Source organism: Pan troglodytes, chromosome 6 (assembly GCF_028858775.2).
Source record: "Pan troglodytes isolate AG18354 chromosome 6, NHGRI_mPanTro3-v2.0_pri, whole genome shotgun sequence".
NCBI classification, from domain to species: domain Eukaryota; kingdom Metazoa; phylum Chordata; class Mammalia; order Primates; family Hominidae; genus Pan; species Pan troglodytes.
The window spans coordinates 123611861-123631557 of NC_072404.2; the positions used below are offsets into that span (position 1 = coordinate 123611861).

General features: G+C 37.8%; 1 protein-coding gene across 51 annotated transcripts in view; it reads right to left on the reverse strand.

The window, feature by feature from the left end:
- NRCAM (neuronal cell adhesion molecule) overlaps positions 1–19697 on the reverse strand; it is a 314922-nt gene that overhangs the window by 77986 nt on the left and 217239 nt on the right. For 20 of the 51 annotated variants that reach the window (XM_063813834.1, XM_063813843.1, XM_063813832.1 and 17 more), the window contains 6 exons: positions 13895–14106; positions 11690–11719; positions 8519–8624; positions 6297–6493; positions 5006–5128; positions 189–359 (listed from right to left, as the gene is read on the reverse strand). In XM_063813834.1, coding sequence (XP_063669904.1) covers positions 189–359; positions 5006–5128; positions 6297–6493; positions 8519–8624; positions 11690–11719; positions 13895–14000 — 733 coding nt within the window. In that variant the 5' untranslated portion in view covers positions 14001–14106. Of the gene's footprint in view, positions 1–188; positions 360–5005; positions 5129–6296; positions 6494–8518; positions 8625–11689; positions 11720–13894; positions 14107–19697 lie in introns of those variants that run through there. The other 31 variants (XM_009453894.5, XM_054687112.2, XM_009453892.5 and 28 more) reach the window with 3 other exon arrangements.

Sequence of the window (19697 nt, forward strand, 5' to 3'; positions counted from 1 at the left end):
GTAAAATCCAGTATTAAGGGTATGCACAATCTTTATAACATATATGCCAACACTTTAGTGAGCATTCATGGGTGGCTTCCTGATAATGAACCTGTTTACTTCAAAGTCAGTAGTATATAATAGTTTCTATATTTTGCACATATTTGTAAATGTCATTGAAGGGGAGATTTGGGAAGCTGAACTCTTACCTGAAATCACCTTCACAGAAATAGGTTGCTTCTGCTGTATGGTTTGAGTATGATTAAATCTAGCATAACAGATATAGTCTTCGCGGGTGTCCTCTGGGAGGACATTGGAAAAATAAAGGTCCCCATTCAAACCTTGAGAAACTCTCTCACTTTGTGGAAGTCTTTGAAAGGCTGGAGAAAGGCAGAGAGATATCCAGATTATTCCATCATAAAGTGGCTACCCTCCAAATTAGCAAGATAAATGTATCTACTAATAGGTCTGTGAACTTCATTTGAATACATTTTTTCTCTATATAGCTCTTTGGGTAAAAGCAAATAACTGTAAAAAAAAAATACATAACACACTAAAACTCTAACTCTACTTCCCTGACAGTAACTTTTCTGGGGTGGGGGCAGAGGTGAGATTAGAGTTATACAGTGAAATCTTTTTTTAAGCAAAAGTGAACAAAATATGTTTTATAAAAAGTTGGCATGACTTTTCCTAATATCTGAGTCCCTAACTGTTAAGTACACATACACATATATCTTAGAAAATCATTAAGGAAGCTTCTAAAATTGTTAACATGGGTTGCAGCTACACACAACATTCAGAAACTAAATACGTGGAGAGCATCTAACGGTGAGCTGGGTCCTGGGCTAGGCACTGGGCATGCCAGAGTCCCAGCCCTGTCTGAGCTCATCATCCAGCTGAAGAATCAGGCAGCAAATGGCCAGCTGACAGTAACTGGGTGCGATGATGACACTATTTATTTAATGCTGCAACCTGCCCCTCACAAGCCTCCCAAGCCCAGTTCCTCCACCTCCTCTACACTGAATTAATTATCACCTTCTGGCATACTACATATTTACTCATCATACGTATGACTTATTGCCTGTTTCTTGCACTAGAATTTAAGCTCCAGGACGGTGAACACTTTCATCTGTTTTGTCCAATGGAACAGCGCCTGGCCCTTCACGGGGCTCCTTTAAATGTGCACTGAAGGATTAAGTGAGTAACCATCAGCACTCTGACTTTCCAGTGTCAAGCATAATAATTTATTAGTACTTCCCCTTAGGTCCAGTTAAGGAACTATCTTGCCTTAGGTAGGAGGATTTTCTTTATCTTTTATGGACACATAATAAACTGTACATATTTGTGGGGTACAATGTGATATTTCAATACACATATACATTGTGTAATGATCAAATCATGGTAATTAGCATATCCATCACCTTAGACAGTTACGATTTCTTTGTTGTGAAAACATTCAAAATCCTCTCTTCTAGCTATTTGAAATATGCAATGCATTACTGTTACCCACAGTCACCCTACTATGCAATAGTATCAGAAGTTATTTAGAGGGAAGATTTTCTAAGTGGATGAAGGATGCAGGGAGGTGGAACGATTGATCTGTGTGTGAGTTCACACTTAGCCAGCTAATGGACATCCTGAAGCTCCTGACTTAGTCCACAGAGCCTTAACTGTGAGAGTTCTTCAGTTCTGTGAGGTGACAGAACTGAAAAAAGTCACACATCCCAGTGGCCTCAGGCCACTATGTCTCCTGACAGGGTTTTTGCAGTGTAAGTCAAGCAGGTCTGCTCCTCCTACAGCAGGTGCTTGATCTAACATTTCATGAAATGCAAAATTATGGTTAAAAGTCTGGAGCTCCCTCAGGCAGAAAAAGGCAGGAAAATGTGGAGGCAGAGCTTCAAAGAAAGAACATCGGTTCATCATGTTAATCAAATTATTGGTTAAGATGGGGGTTTGGTTGGTGCTTGCAAATTTATGGTTTTAAGCCATTAGTTCCTGGGAAAAGGACTGTTTAAACAATAACTCAAGCCGGGCTTGGTGGCTCATGTCTGTAATCCCAGCACTTTGGGAGGCCAAGGTGGGTGGATCACCTGAGGTGAGGAGTTCAAGACCAGTCTGGCCAACATGGCAAAACCCTGTCTCTACTAAAAATACGAAAATTAGCCAGGCGTGGTGGTTTGCACCTGTAATCTCAGTTACTTGGGAAGCTGAGGCAGGAGAATCACCTGAACCCGGGAGGCGGAGGCTGCAGTGAGCTGAGATTGTGCCACTGCACTCCAGCCTGGGTGACAGAGCGAGACTCCATCTAAAACAAACAAAAAAAAAACCCTCAGAAGAATTAGGTACATTTTGTTTAACAAAGAGTTAAAGACAAAAACATTTCTTGTCCTCTGTTTCTCCTGCTGTAGCAATCAAATAATAAATTGAAGGGTGTTGGCAGACCAAATGTTAGGCGATGGGACTTCATGAGGGTGGTGGCATTTTGCATTGCACTTGAAAAAAAATGTATGCAGATAGGAATAACTTAATGTCATCTTGCAAGAGGTATGCTATATAAATTTTTTTCTCATATTGCAGGTGCAATTCCATTTGAAAGGTCAGATGCTTCACCAACAGCCTAGAATGCATGTGAGTGGAAAAATTAGTTATGTATTCAGATGAATCTGAGACTTTACATGTGATATGTCTCTTTATTAAGCAAAAAGGTCATTATTTCTGAATAAGAACCAAGTACCAAATATTGAGCCTTATTTTGGCAGTGGCATTTGGAGAGCATTATTCTTAAAGCCATAAATCACTTATTTACATTTGGCTTACTACTTATTTTTGCAAAATCTGTAAAAGACTAGATTTATTTAGCTATATATTTGTTTTTTATTTCTTTGTGTTACTTTACTTTCTCTGAGTGCTTTCATATAAGGAGAGCCAAAATGCATCCCAGAACTTAAAGTAAAATTTAAAAAAATTAAATTAAAAAATTAAAATGCAGATTAAATGTTAGAGGCAAATTTTCTCTTTAGTAATGTATATGTCTTGTGAGTGCACAGACAATCAGGTCACTGAAAATAGAACGTATTTCCTACAGATACTTTTAATTCATTCCCACCATTCCACCTAAAAGACTATTAACAGGGTTACCAAGAACCTCCAAGATGTCAAATTCAGTAGTCATTTTTTAGTTCTCATATTATCTGATCTCTCAGCAGCATTTGAAATAGCTAATAATTGTGTCTTTCAAAAATATTTTCTAAAATTATTATCATTATTTATTTTAGGGATGGTGTCTCACTCTGCTGCTGAGGCTGAACTACAGTGATGTGATTGTAGCTCACTGCAGCCTTGAACTCCTGAGCTGAAGCAATCCTCCCATCCCAGCCTCTCGATTAGCTGGGATTACAGTGTCAGCCACCCTGCCTGGTTAATCCATCTTTTTTGACACACATTCTTCACCTTGTCCCTGGGGACACCACTCTCTTTGTTCCTTTTTTCCTTCAGTGACTGCTTCTTCTCATCTGCTTTGCTGATTTCTCCATGAGTTCTTCACCTCTGGAGGGCTCCTGGTCTCAGTCTCCCAGACTCTGCTTTCCTGCTTCCCAGATCCTCTCATCTAGCCCAGGCCTCTAGGCAGGACTTACGCACTAAGGTTTCAAACATTGCTGATCATAGCCTGGAATCCTCCTTCTGACTCAGGTATCTCTGACTCTTGCTGGTGTCTTGCCATGAAATATCTTACAGGCCACTCACATCCCAAACTCTGGTTTCTTAGTCTCCAAGCAGAACCATGTACTCCCTCTAAGGTAACACGCTGACCTATTGGCACAGGAAATTTTGGAGGGTGGAAGAGGCAGAGCAACAAACATGCCCTTGAGGACAGAAACAGGGGTAGACAAGTTTGAAATTGCCTAATGAATAGCTTCATTATATCTGCCTCGGTTTCCTCATCTGGAAAGTGGAAAAAATAATTGGACATGCCTCATAGGGTTGTTGTAAAAATTAATGAAATAACCCATGTTAAGCCCTTAGTAAAAGGCCGGACACTTGGTAAAGGCCCAATAACTATTAGCTATTGCTGGGGATTAAAAAAACTAACAGAAACATAACATATCCCCAACAGCTTGATTTCCTCCCCGCCATGGGTTTCTGGGAATGGCAATTCCATTTTATTATTTTGGAGTTGTTCAATCTCCAAAGGTAGTTATCCTTGATTCCTCTCTCTCATGCTCCCACCCCCACCCCAGTAAATCCTGGAGGCTTGACCCTCAAAATATATCCAGAATCTTACCATTTCTTACCCATTCTACTGCTACCACTCAAGTCCAAGTCACCAACAAATTTCATCTAGATTACAGCAGTGGCCCCAACAGTCTCTCTACTCTCTCTTTTGTCCGCTATATTCTCTACATATCAACTGAAGTGATACTGTTACTACTTATTTTATTTCAGATAAAGTCACTCCTTCAACATTTCCCTACTTCATTCCAAGCTAAAGCCAAAGTCCTTTCCATTGAGTCCTGTCACCTTTCTCACCTTCTCCATCACCCTCCCGCTCGGCTCCTTCATTAGTTCATTAGTCTGGCCACCTTGTCCTCCTTGCTTTTATTTTTACACACAGCAGGGATGCTCCTTCCTTAGGGGCTAGCACTAGTGTTCCCTTTCTACTCAGATATTTAGGGGCGTGGCTTGCTCTCTCATTTCCTTAGGTCTCTGCTCAAAACTCTGCTTTTTTTTTTTTCATAGAACTTATTGCCAACAAACACAGATTTTCTAAATGTACTTATTGCATTTATCATCTGCCTCCTTCCCCACTCCTATCTCCTCCCACTGCAAAGAATATAAGCAAGATACATAGTAAATGTCCAATAAAATTGAGTGAGTGAATGAGATGACATGTTATTTATTTTGAAGAGCAGCTATTTTCCTGAGCATCTCTAAAACATTTTATGAATCATAAGAGGTAATAATGTATTATGACTATAAACAATCCTAAGACTTTTAAAGAAAGAAAGTTCATATTATCAAAACTTACAGTTATCCATCCAAAATATTATAGGTGGTGGTAATCCAATTGGGGGTCTGCAGGGAAGTACTAAAGACTGACCACTTTGAAGTGTGATTGGTTCAAGTTTTTCTTTGGTCCACAATGGTGATCCTATTAAATAAAAAAAAACTTCTCAGTTATTTCTGCACTGAAAAGTACAAAAAGCACTACAAATAAAGGCAAACTGAAGTTTTGGAGAAATAATTTGTAATTTATGTACACTAAATTAATGAGAAAATATTTTTAAATACAGTGTTAAAAGAAAAAAGTAAAAATTTAAAAAATGACAATTCTCATGCATTGCCACTGATAGTATAAATTCTCAGTCAGTGATTCCACAGCTGAGAATTTATACTACATACATCATCAGGAAGACAAACAGTTTTGACACAAGCATGTTCTTCACAAAAGAATGGAAAACATTTAAATGTAAAAAGATTTGCTAAATAAAGAATTATACATCTACACCTCTGAATACCATAGAGTATTATATAAGTACACTTATTTATAAGATCGCTATGGGAATATACACGATATGTCAATAAGTCAGAAAAGGTTGTAAGATAGTATTTCAGAAAATGAGCTGGTTTTAAACACATACATATGTATCTGCCTAGGAAAAAATAGAAAGAATATTTCAGCAGTAGTTATTTCCTTGAATGGAAGGATTCATGAACAGTTTTTAAATTTCTTTTTTTTTAATTAGTTTTTCTACAACGAACATGTATTATACATGTAATTTTTTTTTAAATGACCAGAACTGGAAAATGTGACTGTTATTTAAATACATGCTCTTAAGGTTTTTGAGAGGATTTTGGTACTAACCATTGCAAAAAGAGCCTTAATAATATCAAGGTAGTGAGGACACTCCACTTCCAGTAAAATTTTGAAACAAAAATGTTTAAAGAAATAGCATTTAGACCTTGATCACCCATATCATACTGAATTTATTTCCATTTGGCTGTAGGAATTTCACTTTTACAGGAGATACATGAGAAATAAATAATTAGATGAACTCAGGGAAGAAACACTTTTTTTTTTTTAACCCCAATGTCTTACACAGGACTTGTGTAAAAGATATATTGGATTGGTAAAGCATCGGACTAAGGAGCTTCCTAGGGTAAGGTGGAAAGGAGCAATAATTTTGATGCAAAACAAAGTCAGAATATTGGAAGCAATGCCACTGCTTTGTGGAATAGTATTTGGATGATGTCACAGAAGCTGAGTCTTGGAGCAATACTTTAAAAAGGGTCATGTTGGTTGACAAGTTTCCACTTACTGGATGGGCGGACAACAATGTTATTAGAAACTGCAGCTCCGCGTTCGTTCCTTGCTGTACACTGATAGACTCCTTCATAGGTCTCGGCTTTCCCTTCGCTCATGATGTTAATTATGAGCGTTCCTGTGCCAGGCTTCATGGTGACCAGAGGGTCTTTATCGATGTCAAAATGAGTCCCATTACGGGTCCAGGAAAAGCTGCCCAACACACGAAGTGTTAAGTGTATTAATGGTCCAGAAAAATGGGATTACCTTAACAAATTCCTAGCAGTTTTATGGGTTTCTAGAAATAATTACCAGATTTTAATATTCAGTAAGAGAGCAATAAGCCCTCATATCTAAAATGTTTCATTGAATCATGACCTGGGAAAAAAGGGCAGGCTATACATTTTAAGGTACCTGTCTTCTTTAGAACTAGCCCAAATTTGACTCAATAAAGAAATCATGCACACAAATTGCCTGTCATTTTTCTAAGAAAATACAGGGAGCAGGTCTCCCAGGTACACTCTCTTAGAGCTTTATTAGCATTTTTACTGTAAACTCCATTGTTCACAGAGTTGATAACCTGTCTATAAAAATTTGCTTGGGGCTGAAATGTGACAAGACCTCTGCAAGTACTATTTATATATGATGAAAATTGATCAGACAATTTTCAAGTTACCAAATTGTGAAGTGTAGGTTGGGAGGAGGTTAAGAGACATCAGTTCCAGATGTTCCAGACATCTCTAGAATTTTTAATTCTAGAGATGATTTTGAGAATCCCTTGGGAGGTATGCCCAATTGTCAACTGAGATCCCTCTTTCTCCATTTTATTTTTATAAAAGATTGACTTATATAAAAGTCACAGTGCTCATGTAATTAAATACTTTACAACTAGTTACAAATCAATGATGGCCATGCTCATACAAAGGTACAAATCTCTAAACGTCACAGTGTTTTCTAGGATCACTTGGATTTCCCTTCCCACTGCTTATCTTTATAGCAGTTGTTGTCACAACCAGGGCAGGAACTGGTGGTGTGGATGCTACTGGCATCTTGTGGGCAGGGGCCACGGATGCTGCCAAATATCCTACAATGCACAGGACACTTCCATCCCCCAAACAAAATATTATCTATCACACTCCATATATCAATAATGCTGAAGAGGATAAATCCTGTTTTATGGCAAGTTACAGAAGGCATTAATTGTGAAACTGAAAGGAAACCTCATCAAGGGATACCACATCAGGCCTTCTGCGAGAGAGGCTTTCCATTAACATAGCCGAATATATTATTTTGAGGCAAACCTTTGCTGGAAGTTTTGACATAGTACATATTCTGTCCCAGTTAATTTTTTCTCAGGGGCCAGTTTGTGATAATTTAATAAGGTCTGTAATAGACAAACCTGGAAATAAAATAACTGGAAACTTTCACTACTTTATTGCTTAAAAATCCACATTACATTTTAATAACAATAACCCAACTCTCCAAAACTTCCATATATGACTGGACAAGTTACAGATCATCCACTGTGGGGCCTTGAATAAGTTACTTAGCATTACCAGGCATCAGTTTCCCATCTATAAAATGTATTGGTTGGACTGGGTTATCTCTAATATCTCTCCCAACTCTAAAATGCTTTGCAGTGATCTAAAATGCTATGCAAGATCCAAATGGCATGAATTCTCATGACTGAACTCTGCCAAGTTTGGAAAACCATTTTAGACTATTTTATAAACTGTTACAGAGACAGCAGAGATCTTGGAAGTCATCAAATTCAATCTCTTTATAGATGAGGAAATTAAAGCCCAGAGAAAAGGGATTTGCCTGTGCCTTATGGCCATTATTATCAAAATCAGAATCAAAAGGCTCTTTCCATAACTCCTCACAATTTATAAGCATTTTGCAGAAAAGCATGGGCATGGAAATGCAATAATCTGGGTTTTCAAGAAGAAAAAATGGGCTCTAATTAAGCAGAGAGACAAAACAATACACCTACAGGTGAGACTTTAGGGATATGCAGGACCCAAGAAGTTACCTTCAGTATCTTTGAAGGGCTGAAATGGGCTGGGATAGATGAACCAAAGGGCAATCTAGTGAGTCACAGTGAGAAATATCAAACTAAAAAAGGAAGTGCTCTACATAGTCTGCCTTGTTTGATGGAAATTCCCAAACATATTTCTCTATTCACAGAGATTTCCTGATTTATTCTCAGTACTATAACAAAGCAGAATGCACACTCACCTTGGGGGCGGTTTCCCTTTGGCTTCACACTGGATTACAATATTCTCCCGAGGGTCAATAATGTAATCTTTTGGAGACTGTTGGGTGATGGTTGGAGGCTGTACCACTTAATTGTAGAAAAAAAAATGTAAAAAAACAAATCATTTAAAATCATAATAGTGGCCATTTTTTCCTGTATCAAAATCACTTACCTTAGACTAAATATGCTTCAAGTATTTTTAGTAATTTCTAGTGTAGCAGCATATACTTCAGTAGATTTTTCTGCTAAAGGTCTGCTAAAACTGTGAAGTCAAGGTTTAACTTTCTTTCGGTAACTATGTGTACTTGCAAAGTCCATTTTCTCACACTAAAAGTTTGGGGAAATAATTATCAATACAAGCCTAATATTAAGACAGTTTCTTTTCTGATGTAACAATGAGAAATTCTTTTGATTCCTTTGGTTCAAATGATGTTTTTCAAAGGAATTTAAGTTATGATAAATTTGCATCTTTCTTAAGAAAGAGTAACAGACTTAGGTCATTATTGTGTGCTCATATAAATCAATACATGTTGGGAACAAATACATTTGAGAAGTTAATATTAAACAGACTGTTAAATTGGAGACGTGACATCTCTTATCAGAGCCAGGAGGTAAGTGAATTAGGAACAAAGATAAAAGAGTCTTATTTAGAAGATAAATGGAATTGAGGAAGTTCTCTGTCCTAGGAGACAGTGTTCCCATCTACTCTTCAAAGTGTTATCTGATCTTTTATTATCAAATCCTATGGGGCAACTGTTCTGACCCAGAACAATCTAATCTGAAGAAAGCTGTATCTGGACCACTAATGCTCTTCAAGTTGTTCTAAAATCACCATGTCCTTCTTCTTGTGAGATCAGAATTAGTGTTATGACAGGAAGGGACTAAAGAATAATTTTTTACAACCTCTTTTTTCTTACTCAGTGCAGCAAAATGGCTTGACTAGGAAGGCACAAAGCAGAGACCTAAACTCTCTCAACTGGCTCCTGGTAAGAAGCCACTGCTTGCACAACTCCATGGAGAGCTGTTTACATAGACCAGTGGTTCTCTACCAGGGGCAATTTGTTTCTACCCTTCCAGGGACATTTGGCCATATCTGGAGGCCATTTCAATGGTCTCGACTGGGGTGGTAGTGATAGTGGCATCTCGTAGATAGAGGCCAGGGATGTTGCTAAACATCTAACAACGTACAGGACAATTCCACACAACAAAGACTTATCTGGTCTCAAACGTCCATAGTGCTGAGGCTGAAAAGTTCTGAGGCAGACGACAATGTGCTTGGCACCCCTGGAGCTGTGCAATGCAGTGGCCATACCACAGCATCTTTCCTCTGCATCCGGGAAATTCCCCCAAGGCCCTCTCTTGGATTCTCACTGTTCTTTCCTTTCCTGTTGCATTTGACATTCTGGCTCATTTAAGTTTTTCATCTTCTGGATCTTCCCTTTCCTCTCTGCCCATACCTCTGCTTCCTTTGTGAAACTTCTTCCACTTGCCAACCAAACATTTCTCAAAGCTCAGTAACTGCCCACTGTTCTTGTCTCTCTTGTGGTTAATTGTTGCTAGAGCTAAATGTATTACCTCCACATCTTCAGTCTTATAAATCTATAAACCCGGTTGTGTCCTCTTCTCTTGTCTTCTAGTCTTATTGCCATCCACAAGACATCTTTTATTAAATATTCAAATAACAGCTAAAGTACAAATCAAAAGCTAGCCTCATTACTGTTATCATTTATTGTGTACTATTATATGCAGGGTACTGGGCAGTGTCAGTTTCCCTTCCCTTTGGAATATCCCATCCCCCTCCTTGTCTTTCCAGCTGCCCTTCCCACCTCCGTCATGCATATGGAATCCTCATTTTTCTAGCCTTGTCAGTTTCCAACGTGGCCTGATTGTTAAGCACTAGTCTGTTTCTTACTAGCTGTGAGATTTCAAGCCAATTTCTTAACTTCTATAAGTCCTAGTTCCCTGAGAGGGAAAATAAAGTTTAAAAGTAGTATTACCACCTAGGATAGCTAGCAGGATTAAGAAAATAATTCCTATAAAATTCTCAGTTTATACCAATACTATAATGGTTCAATAACATCAGCTATTTTAAAATTATTATCATAATCATTTTTTATTTGGACCAGATTCACCTTTGAATGATCCTTCAGGCTCTGGGAGTATATAGAATTTGGGATAATGGAAGGAAGCCTGGAATTCCACATCCAAGGAATAGTGGCCATAGGGAGTGGGGGAGGGGATTCTTAGGAGCGACTCAGTTCAATTCCTTGTGCTTTTCTGGGAGTGACACAGGTGCAAATCTGGTGGCTTCAGAGGCAGAGCTTCTATTCACAGGTCTGCAGCAGAGCTGGCTCAGATGTCACTCCTAACTGCCAGGAGTTTACTGTCTGGATATACCTCCTTAAACAGTGCTTGGGTCACCTGCTAATTAACAAATGCTTTTCAGTAGTAAGAAAAAAAGTGATTTTACATAATTTTCCTGGTTAATCTAACATCAAAGGAAATTATCAAATGCCTGAAAACTGACTATTTTTAAACTAGGTGATAAATGCCACCTAACTGTCAAAGGCAGTGGAAAGTATTGCTCAGAGCAAGCCACTCAAATACCATGTGAGTGGGAGCTGCTTATCTTTTGTCCACTTCAAGACAAGATTCAAATTCACTGGGTTAGTCTACTGATGGCACCTAGAAATACTAGTCTACATAGTCACGAAGGCTGAAGAAGCATAAAAGGACATATAGCTGCCATCTTGTGTAAAGCTTTTGCCTGCACCCACCTTCTAAAAGACACGAAAAGACCTATCTTTGTTCCAGAAAGCATTAATTAGCCTTTACAACAGATCAGCATTCTCTCTAAATTTTGAGAATTTTCTCATTGAGTTACATCAGATGTGAATAAAGCTTGGAAGTTAGTAGAGCAGCACACTGGTAAAAGAAAGAGTAATAGCCAAGTTTTCAGAATTCATGCAGATAATACTTTACAACTGCTTCTTGGTATTGAAATACAATGTTTAGCTACAGTAAACACACATGCTTAGAAAGACAAAGGTCACAAAACATGAAATTGTGCATTTAAATCACAATATTAATTCAAAAAGCAAAGACATGGTCACATTTTCACACTGCCTAGTAATTTATAAAAGGACACTTACAGTCTTCAAGAAGTTTTGCTTTTTCCCCATCAATATCAGCAGGTAAGTGGGCAAAGAGGATTAAAGAAAATCAGATGTTAATAATAAGAACGTTAGAACTCTGAAGATAAAGGGGGCATCTTGTCTATTTGATTTGATCTAAGAAAACCTGTATAGTGAAGGTTGAATTTGTGAAGTTGCAAGAGGAAGAAATTTGCATTAACAGTTTCCTTTAATCTTGCAGCAGCTTTCCCACATAAACATATGGAAGAACAAAAGCAGTGCTGTAGGCAAACGAGTTCTTCCAGGAATAGGAATAGCGAATTCCATTCCATATATGTTGTGTTGGACAAGTAATTATGTTCAATTTGAAAAATAGCTGAAATCTACAATTAATTTGAGTTGTCATATACTGTGTAGTGTCTGGTCATATTATCCCAGACATCACTGTGCATATGGTAATAATACCTAACAATGGGACATTGCTACAGTGACAATGCTCCATGCAAGCCAAGTCCAACACTAATTTTAGATTTTTATATTTCTATGGTTAATCTCCAAAGTCATTAATTGAACTTTTTAGACTGTTAGCAGATTTCTGCTTCATAATTTCTCAATCACTCAGGGGTTGCTGGTGCCCACACCAAGGAGCTGTTCATGTAGTAGAGAAACAATGTAAGAAATAGGGGCAGGGAAGAAATTACATTAGCATGCAATTCAAATCATTCCACAGTGCTGTCTGTCGTTACTACTTGCAAAGGTTAATATAGGAGCACCTGGGTTTTTCTGTGACTTTCTTTTCATTATGGTTATGCCTCTTCTCCGTTAGCAGTGATAATTGAGTTAGCCATAGGTGACTGTTTCCCTCTGCTTGACAGATTGAACAGTCAGATTGAGGGGGAATATATTTAATATGAGAGAGAGCAAAAGCATTTCTCTCAAATGCTTTTCTTTCCCTCCTGTGTATCTGTCAGGGCAAATGCTTACTTAGGCATTCCCACTCCAATGGGCTTAAGCAATTGTATATTTTTTTGAAAGTTGAAATTAAGGTCACTGGATGAATTTTTTTTTTAAATAAGATAAAGCACTGCATTTTATTGAACTTTATAGAAGCACAGCAAAAAGTCAACAAAGTGTGGGACAAACCACATCTCTTCTTAATGTCTTCCCACTGGCAGTTGCAACCTCTATGGTAATAATAAATAATAATAATAAATAAATAAAAATGACATCCCAACAATTGAATAGCCCCAGGAAAGTGCTATCTTCCTTGCACCTTGGAAAGCTTGCCAAACAGATATTCTATTCAGGAAGCTAATGGCTTCAAAGAGGTCATGCAGATGAGGGACAAAGGAGAAATCAATTCTGAAGTACAGTAATTGTCCAGATTTGAAATTTTGCTTTCCATTTGCAGGAAAAGTGACTGGGTGGAACCTAGCATTATCTTTATTTTTCACAAACAGGCCACCCAGAGCAGGGAGAGCACAGTATATATTTACTACTAGGAAAATGGAGGGCTAATACAGTAGCTGTTGTTTGCTCCATTTTAGTGCTTTGCATATTACTTGTATTTTTAGCAGCTGCATTTTGGCATTTGACCACATTGTTTAAACCAAATAAGACTATTTGTTAGGCTCTAGATAAGATACTTTTCCTAGTTCTAGACTTATATTTAGGATTCAAAATTGGAAAGTGAGATGCGCCTTGTCTGAATCAAGAGAAATGAATTCTGGGGTGGTTTAGGGATTCCAAGGGGCATGGAGTTGGCAGAAGGAGCCTCCCCTCATCTTTGCAGACCACCCTCAGCATATGATGGGCAAGAGTAAAGTGGTGAAGGGATGAGTGGGGAGGTCTCCATGATCATTTTAAAGTGGCTCATATAGTTTTCTTGCAGGACTGCTTCTCTAAAGAGCCGCCTGTTGGGAAGATCAGGCAGCTTGCACAACTCAATCCTTCTCAGGCCATCCCCAGCAGGGCAGACAAAAGGCACCTGAGGGGGAAGAAGGAGAATGACAGGGAGGGAATTGTGAGTCTGACCATTTCAATGGCCACTTCTACAGTGTGAATCTTTATAAACACCAGGTGCTGAAGGTAAAAGCCAAATTAATTTTGATTAGCTTTTCAGTATCACACAGACACCTTCTCCATTCACGCAGTTCAGAGTGACGATAAATGCTGGGAGGCTTTGACTCCTGGGCCTAACAGCTTTAAAATGTTAATACTTACGATCAAGAGGTACTTCCAGTGCACTAATCATCTGGCACAGGAAGAGAATCAGGGGCACTCTGCCCGCAGATAAGCGCTTCTTTTTCGGCATTATTTTAAGCTGCATTAGCTTAACTCCTGCTGAGACCCACACACTGAATTTCCTTTTCTTCTTTCACAAAAGATTTTGTGAAACGTTGCGTGCAACGTTTAAGTAATTTTCATGCGGGAAACTGAAAAAGGATAGAGTAGGAATAATAATTATAATGTATTAAAAAGAAGGAAATGAAGAGCGGAAGTCTGCAGCACAGAGAACTAGCCGTGTATTATACATGAACTCTAAAAGAAAGTTAACTTTTAAATATTTAACTCTCAAAACTGGAATAATCATTTATTCATAAATCAGCTAAAATCAGTTCAATTAGTAGTGATATGAAGCATAATCTGTCTACCATCCTTATGATTTTTCCATTTTAAATGGTATTTGTATTATGAGTATTCAGAGGCTATCGTGTCTTTCCCAACAGATCAGGAAAACTTGGCTTTTAAGCTGGTCAGAAAGCAATCACTTTGTGACTTTAGAGGGGTAGCCTAATGGCTTCTCCATTCTACAGATCATCTCTGGGAAAGTTCAGGGGATTGTTGTAAATTTGCTTCAAAGCCAAAACACTAATTTACCAGATGAGCACTGACTCTTCAGGTCTTCCCCATCTCCCACCTAGATTATAGCAACGAACCTAGCTGGGCTCTGAGTTTGGGCCTTCCTCCCTGTAGTCACCCTCCTTCACAGTGCTGATTAATTTTTTCTACAAGGCCTTCTCTGGTTAAATATTGGGAGTAGCCATATGTGATCCCTCAAATAAACTCCAATGTATCTTTAAACAAGTACTTAAAAATCTCAGTGATCTAGGCTTAATTTCTCCTAAAACCTGACTTCCTTTTATTTCCATATAACCATTTTTTGGTTTGATGATTCATTTCTGTTTTTCTTTCTTGTGTCAGTCCTTCGATATGCCTCAAATTTTCCTGCCTTCTTGTCTTTGTTTATTCTATTTCATTTGCCTTTATCCACCATATTTTCTTATCAAAGTCCAATATATTTCTTATGGATCACTTAAAAGGTCACCTCCAGGAAACATTAGCTGATCACCCGAACTAGAAGTTATTTCACCACCACCCCTGAATTCCTGAAATTCCTTCTTTTAAACATCACATACATAGGTAGATATATATTAATAAATAGACTGTGTGTGTACACATATTGCATACATGCTCTCTACTCCTCCAGGAAAGGATTTTGTCTCTCTCATCTTTGTAGCCCTCTCCCAACACCTAATACAGCCTGCCTTGCATATTGGAAGTGTCCATTGCAAAATGGAAAGCATGAGCACAACCATATTAATAGAAGATTGATATCCATCCCACAGTAAACTCCTACCTGAAATGATAGGTTTAATCATGTCCTCTCATTCATGAAGAGAAGTAGGGCAACCAATGACTCTCTCAAGAAGGTGGGAGGGATGTCATTATTATAAACTGCTGTACCTCCCACAAGTTGAAGTACTGAATTATTTATGTAATTTTTATTTGTATGATTGTATATTTTATGATGTCCATCTTTTCCAATAAACTGCAAGTCTCCTCAGGGCAGGGATGGCATCTGTCCTATCCCCCACTGCATCCTCATAGCCCATCACAGTGCCTGGCACATGGTAGGTAGTAAATAAATATTTGGAGGAAAAAAAAAATGAAAGGAGAAAAGGGGAAAGAAAAGACTTTACAATCTTTGAAGCTGAGGTCGCATTTGGATAGTTTGACTATGATCTACCCAAGGCTGTATTTATATTTATACTGCTTGGTTTAAAAACCAATCTCTTGTTAATATGATCAAATTAGTTGTACGATCATGTCTGTGTGTGGAATAGTGCTTAAATGTTAAAAGGAAAATGAAATAATCCTAATAACATATTTTGCTAGCAATCAAGTTCTGATTTGAACATGATTAAAACTGTAGTAGGACACTTCTTGCAAAACAAATTTTAAAAGAATATGCCAGGCCAGGTGCGGTCACGCTTGTAATCCAAGCATTTTGGGAGGCCGAAGTGGGTGGATCACCTAAGGTCAGGAGTTTGAGACCAGCCTGGCTAACATGGTGAAACCCCGTCCCTACTAAAAAATGCAAAAATTAGCCAGGCATGGTGGTGGGTGCCTGTAACCCCAGCTACTTGGGAGGCTGAGGTGGGAAAATTGCTTAGCTGCCGTGAACCGAGATTGTGCCACTATACTCCAGCCTGGGTGACAGAGCAAGACCCCATCTCAAAAAAAAAAGAATATGCTAAACATAAAGATTACATACTTACATAAATATTATATTTTGTGAATAAAACATCCATATTATTTGGCTTCATTTAAGATCCAGGAAATGTTTTTCCATATTATAATATCCAAACATTCATATCCATTAAGCATTGAGACACAGGTATAGAAGCTCACTCAACCATTTCTGAACAAATACAAACCAGATTATCTTTCTGTGTGTGCAAAGCACATCTAGATCATTTAGTCAAATTTAATTAGGTCTCTCATGAGTTTTTGGTTGAAACACTAATTTTGAATTCACATAAGCTTTAGGGAAGTTAAAAATAAACGTCACAAATAGCATTGAAAACATGTGGATCTTACATATTATACATATTGAGATAAAACAAAAGAGCCAAACTCTGAAAAGGAAAATGGTTTATTTGTCTGATTTCTGTGTCATGCTAATGGAGATTATTGGACTTAAGTGCCAAGTTCTCCAGACAGTGGCTGGAGAACTAATATACTTTCCAATAGATGTACTAATAAATTGTAACACTTGTAAGATCTTAAACAGCTACATACAATTTCTGTTGTAAGTTCTTCATGTATTTTGTCTGGATGTATTAACTATTCACCCTCCAATATAGAGAAAATCATTAGACAAATTCATATAAAAGCAAGTATCAATCAAACTCTATGCTTTTTCAGAGTATACATGGAGTAAACTATTACACATCAAATCACAGTGTTTTACAAAGAAAAAAATTGCATTTTTAAGAAAAATTGAAAGCACTTACTTAAAGAGACATGAGGTAATAAATCCTCATACTGCTGGGAGGTCATGAACTACGATAACTGAAGATGAGGGTTCTCCTCAGAAGTTTAAAGTTAAACTGCACCATTAGCGACAAATCGTCTCTAGTGTAGGTTTTGTTAGAGGAAGACGAAGCAATGGTCCAGCCCATCCTCTGGCTCCTGCCCATGGAAAATCACCCACTCTTGCAACGTATGCCCTTATAGATGAAAACCCAAATGCCTAAGGACAGCATTAAGTCCCCAGCACTCAATCAAACTGAAAATCAAATAGAGCTACAGAAGACTGAGATTTCTCTCGATGAGAGTAATGTACTCTGCACACTGCACAAAGAAAAACCACCGCTTTGCACTCTTGATATTGACGTCAATTCTTTGACTCAGCAGGAATCCATCTGCCTTGTACTTTACCTTGGAAAATGATGGTCATTCTTCATTAAGTGAGAATCATGAACTAAAACTAAATTGTTAATGTAATTATACTACAATGAATAAAATCCCAATTTGAAATAGCAGCATGATTTTTAATCAAGGCTAAGGAGTATGTTAGTGCAATATAGCTTACAATGTACAAAAAATATTTGCCATAGACATTTTAAAGCATGATTGAATGAGATAAATGGTAGATTCGTCTTCTGAAAAATAGATCACCCTATTTAAAATCACACATATTGCTAAAAGGACTGAGAGTAATGATAAAGAGCAAAGCCTTTTCATATCTCATTTAATTTAACTCCATTCAAAGCAACTTTTCGTATGTTACCTACAGAACCTGTGGAACAGAAGGGGGAAAAATTCCCTTCTTTGATAAACTTTTCATCATTGAAAAGAAATGCAATTCAAGGTTCCCTTATTTCTTTTGCCTCAAATTCATATTAAATCACAGAGCAAATATTCCCCTGCATTACTTACTATGTATTTCAAAAGAAAACCCTACAGTTTTGACAAAGGATTCACATCAAGCCTGAGAGAAACAGCTCTCCTGTTGCTTACTTAAGAAGTCTTGTCTTTAGAAGGAAAATAAAACCTTTCTTTTTCTCTCAAATGAAGGAGGAAATTATTTTAATTAAAAAAATCAGCTCTCTACCAGAATTCAAAGGCCACGCATTACTCGCCATTTCATTCTCCTCTATTTGGGCTTTTCAGCATCCCAACATGGGTGGGTTCCATGCTGGTTGAACACATAACATGCTCTACACTCTCCAAGCAGATAAACAAATATGCTTATGTGACTAGATGCCCTTTGACACACTAACTATTGCTCTGATGCCTCATCAGTGGCTCGCCTCAGTGACTGGATAACTAAGTGGGTAGGACATCATCTTGACTGTGAAAGACATTTTTCAGCAGTCAACTTGGGGATGGTCACTTTTTATATTTTAAATATTTATCTTAAGGAAGAAGTATACAAATGCACATCTCTAGCCATGCTGTGCTTTTCAATCACAGATTTTAAGTCTGAGACTGTGGAGGAAAGGTTAGAGAGAAATGGACAATGACGACTAATAATTAACACATCAACAGAGTCAATTACATCTACACCACTACACAATCATTAATGCACCTCAGAAAAAAGTAGTCCGGGATAATAGGACTATAGAGATGATAATGATCAAACAAGACAAACTGTGAGAAGCTTTAAGGACCATGTTTCTAATTTCCTCCTAGTCCAAAGGAATCTTCCACAGTAGAGCCTCTACCAGGAATGTAGTAACTAGAACCTGGACTAGTACCTAAGGAATGGTGAACAATAAACAGGTGGTTTTTACCCCAATAACAGATAATGGAACAACATCCTGATAATAGCTCAAAATCTCTACTCCTCAGAGCACTATAACTAATGATCTTATTTGATATTCATAAAAACCCCAGAAAACAGAAAAACAGGTATTTCTACCCATTTAGCAGACAAGAAAATAATCCAGTCCTAATGGCTACCATTCACTGAGCCTTTTCCATGTGCCAGGCACAGCGATGAGTCTCCTCCAGGCATTAACTTATCTTCCCAACAATTCCAGAAGGTAACTTCTATTACATTTCTTAACTTACTGATAAGGAATTCAAGGTGTAGGATGGTGTCACCTGCTTAAATGTCACGTGATATGTGAAGTACCAGATCTAGAGCTCCAGTTCCGGAAGGTTCTGGAGCTTTTAGCCATCTCACACTGCCACACCCCGAGAGGTCCCTAGCATTTCCCTCCCTCCTATATCCTCTTATTTTTTAATTAGTCAATAAGCAAACAGAATTACCAAGTTTAGTTACTGATGTTAAAAAAAGAAAACCTCTAACGGTTTCTGAATATCTATAGAAGATCTTCACAGTGTTGCCCATGGCACAACTTTAGGAGCTTCTTCACACCAGATTCTATGTGAATAGGACCCCATGGACTTCTACCACATGCGGGCCCTGGCCTTCTAAAGGAAGAACAATTTAAGACAATGTAGACAAGATGTACTTTAAAAAGTTAATTTTAAAAGTAGGCAGTGTGTGTACATGGTACAATATTCATAAAGTACAAAAGACCACAGAATGCAAAGTAAGCAACCAGCAACCCCCTTTCTCCCTTAGGAAGCTGTCATTATTACCAAGTTTTGTGAATCCTTCCAGAGAGAGTTCAGGCATAAAGAAACATAAAAATATATTCAGCAATAATTTAAGGACATTTTAGATTTAGAAAATTATTAAAAAGCTTTTGGGACACTGACATTA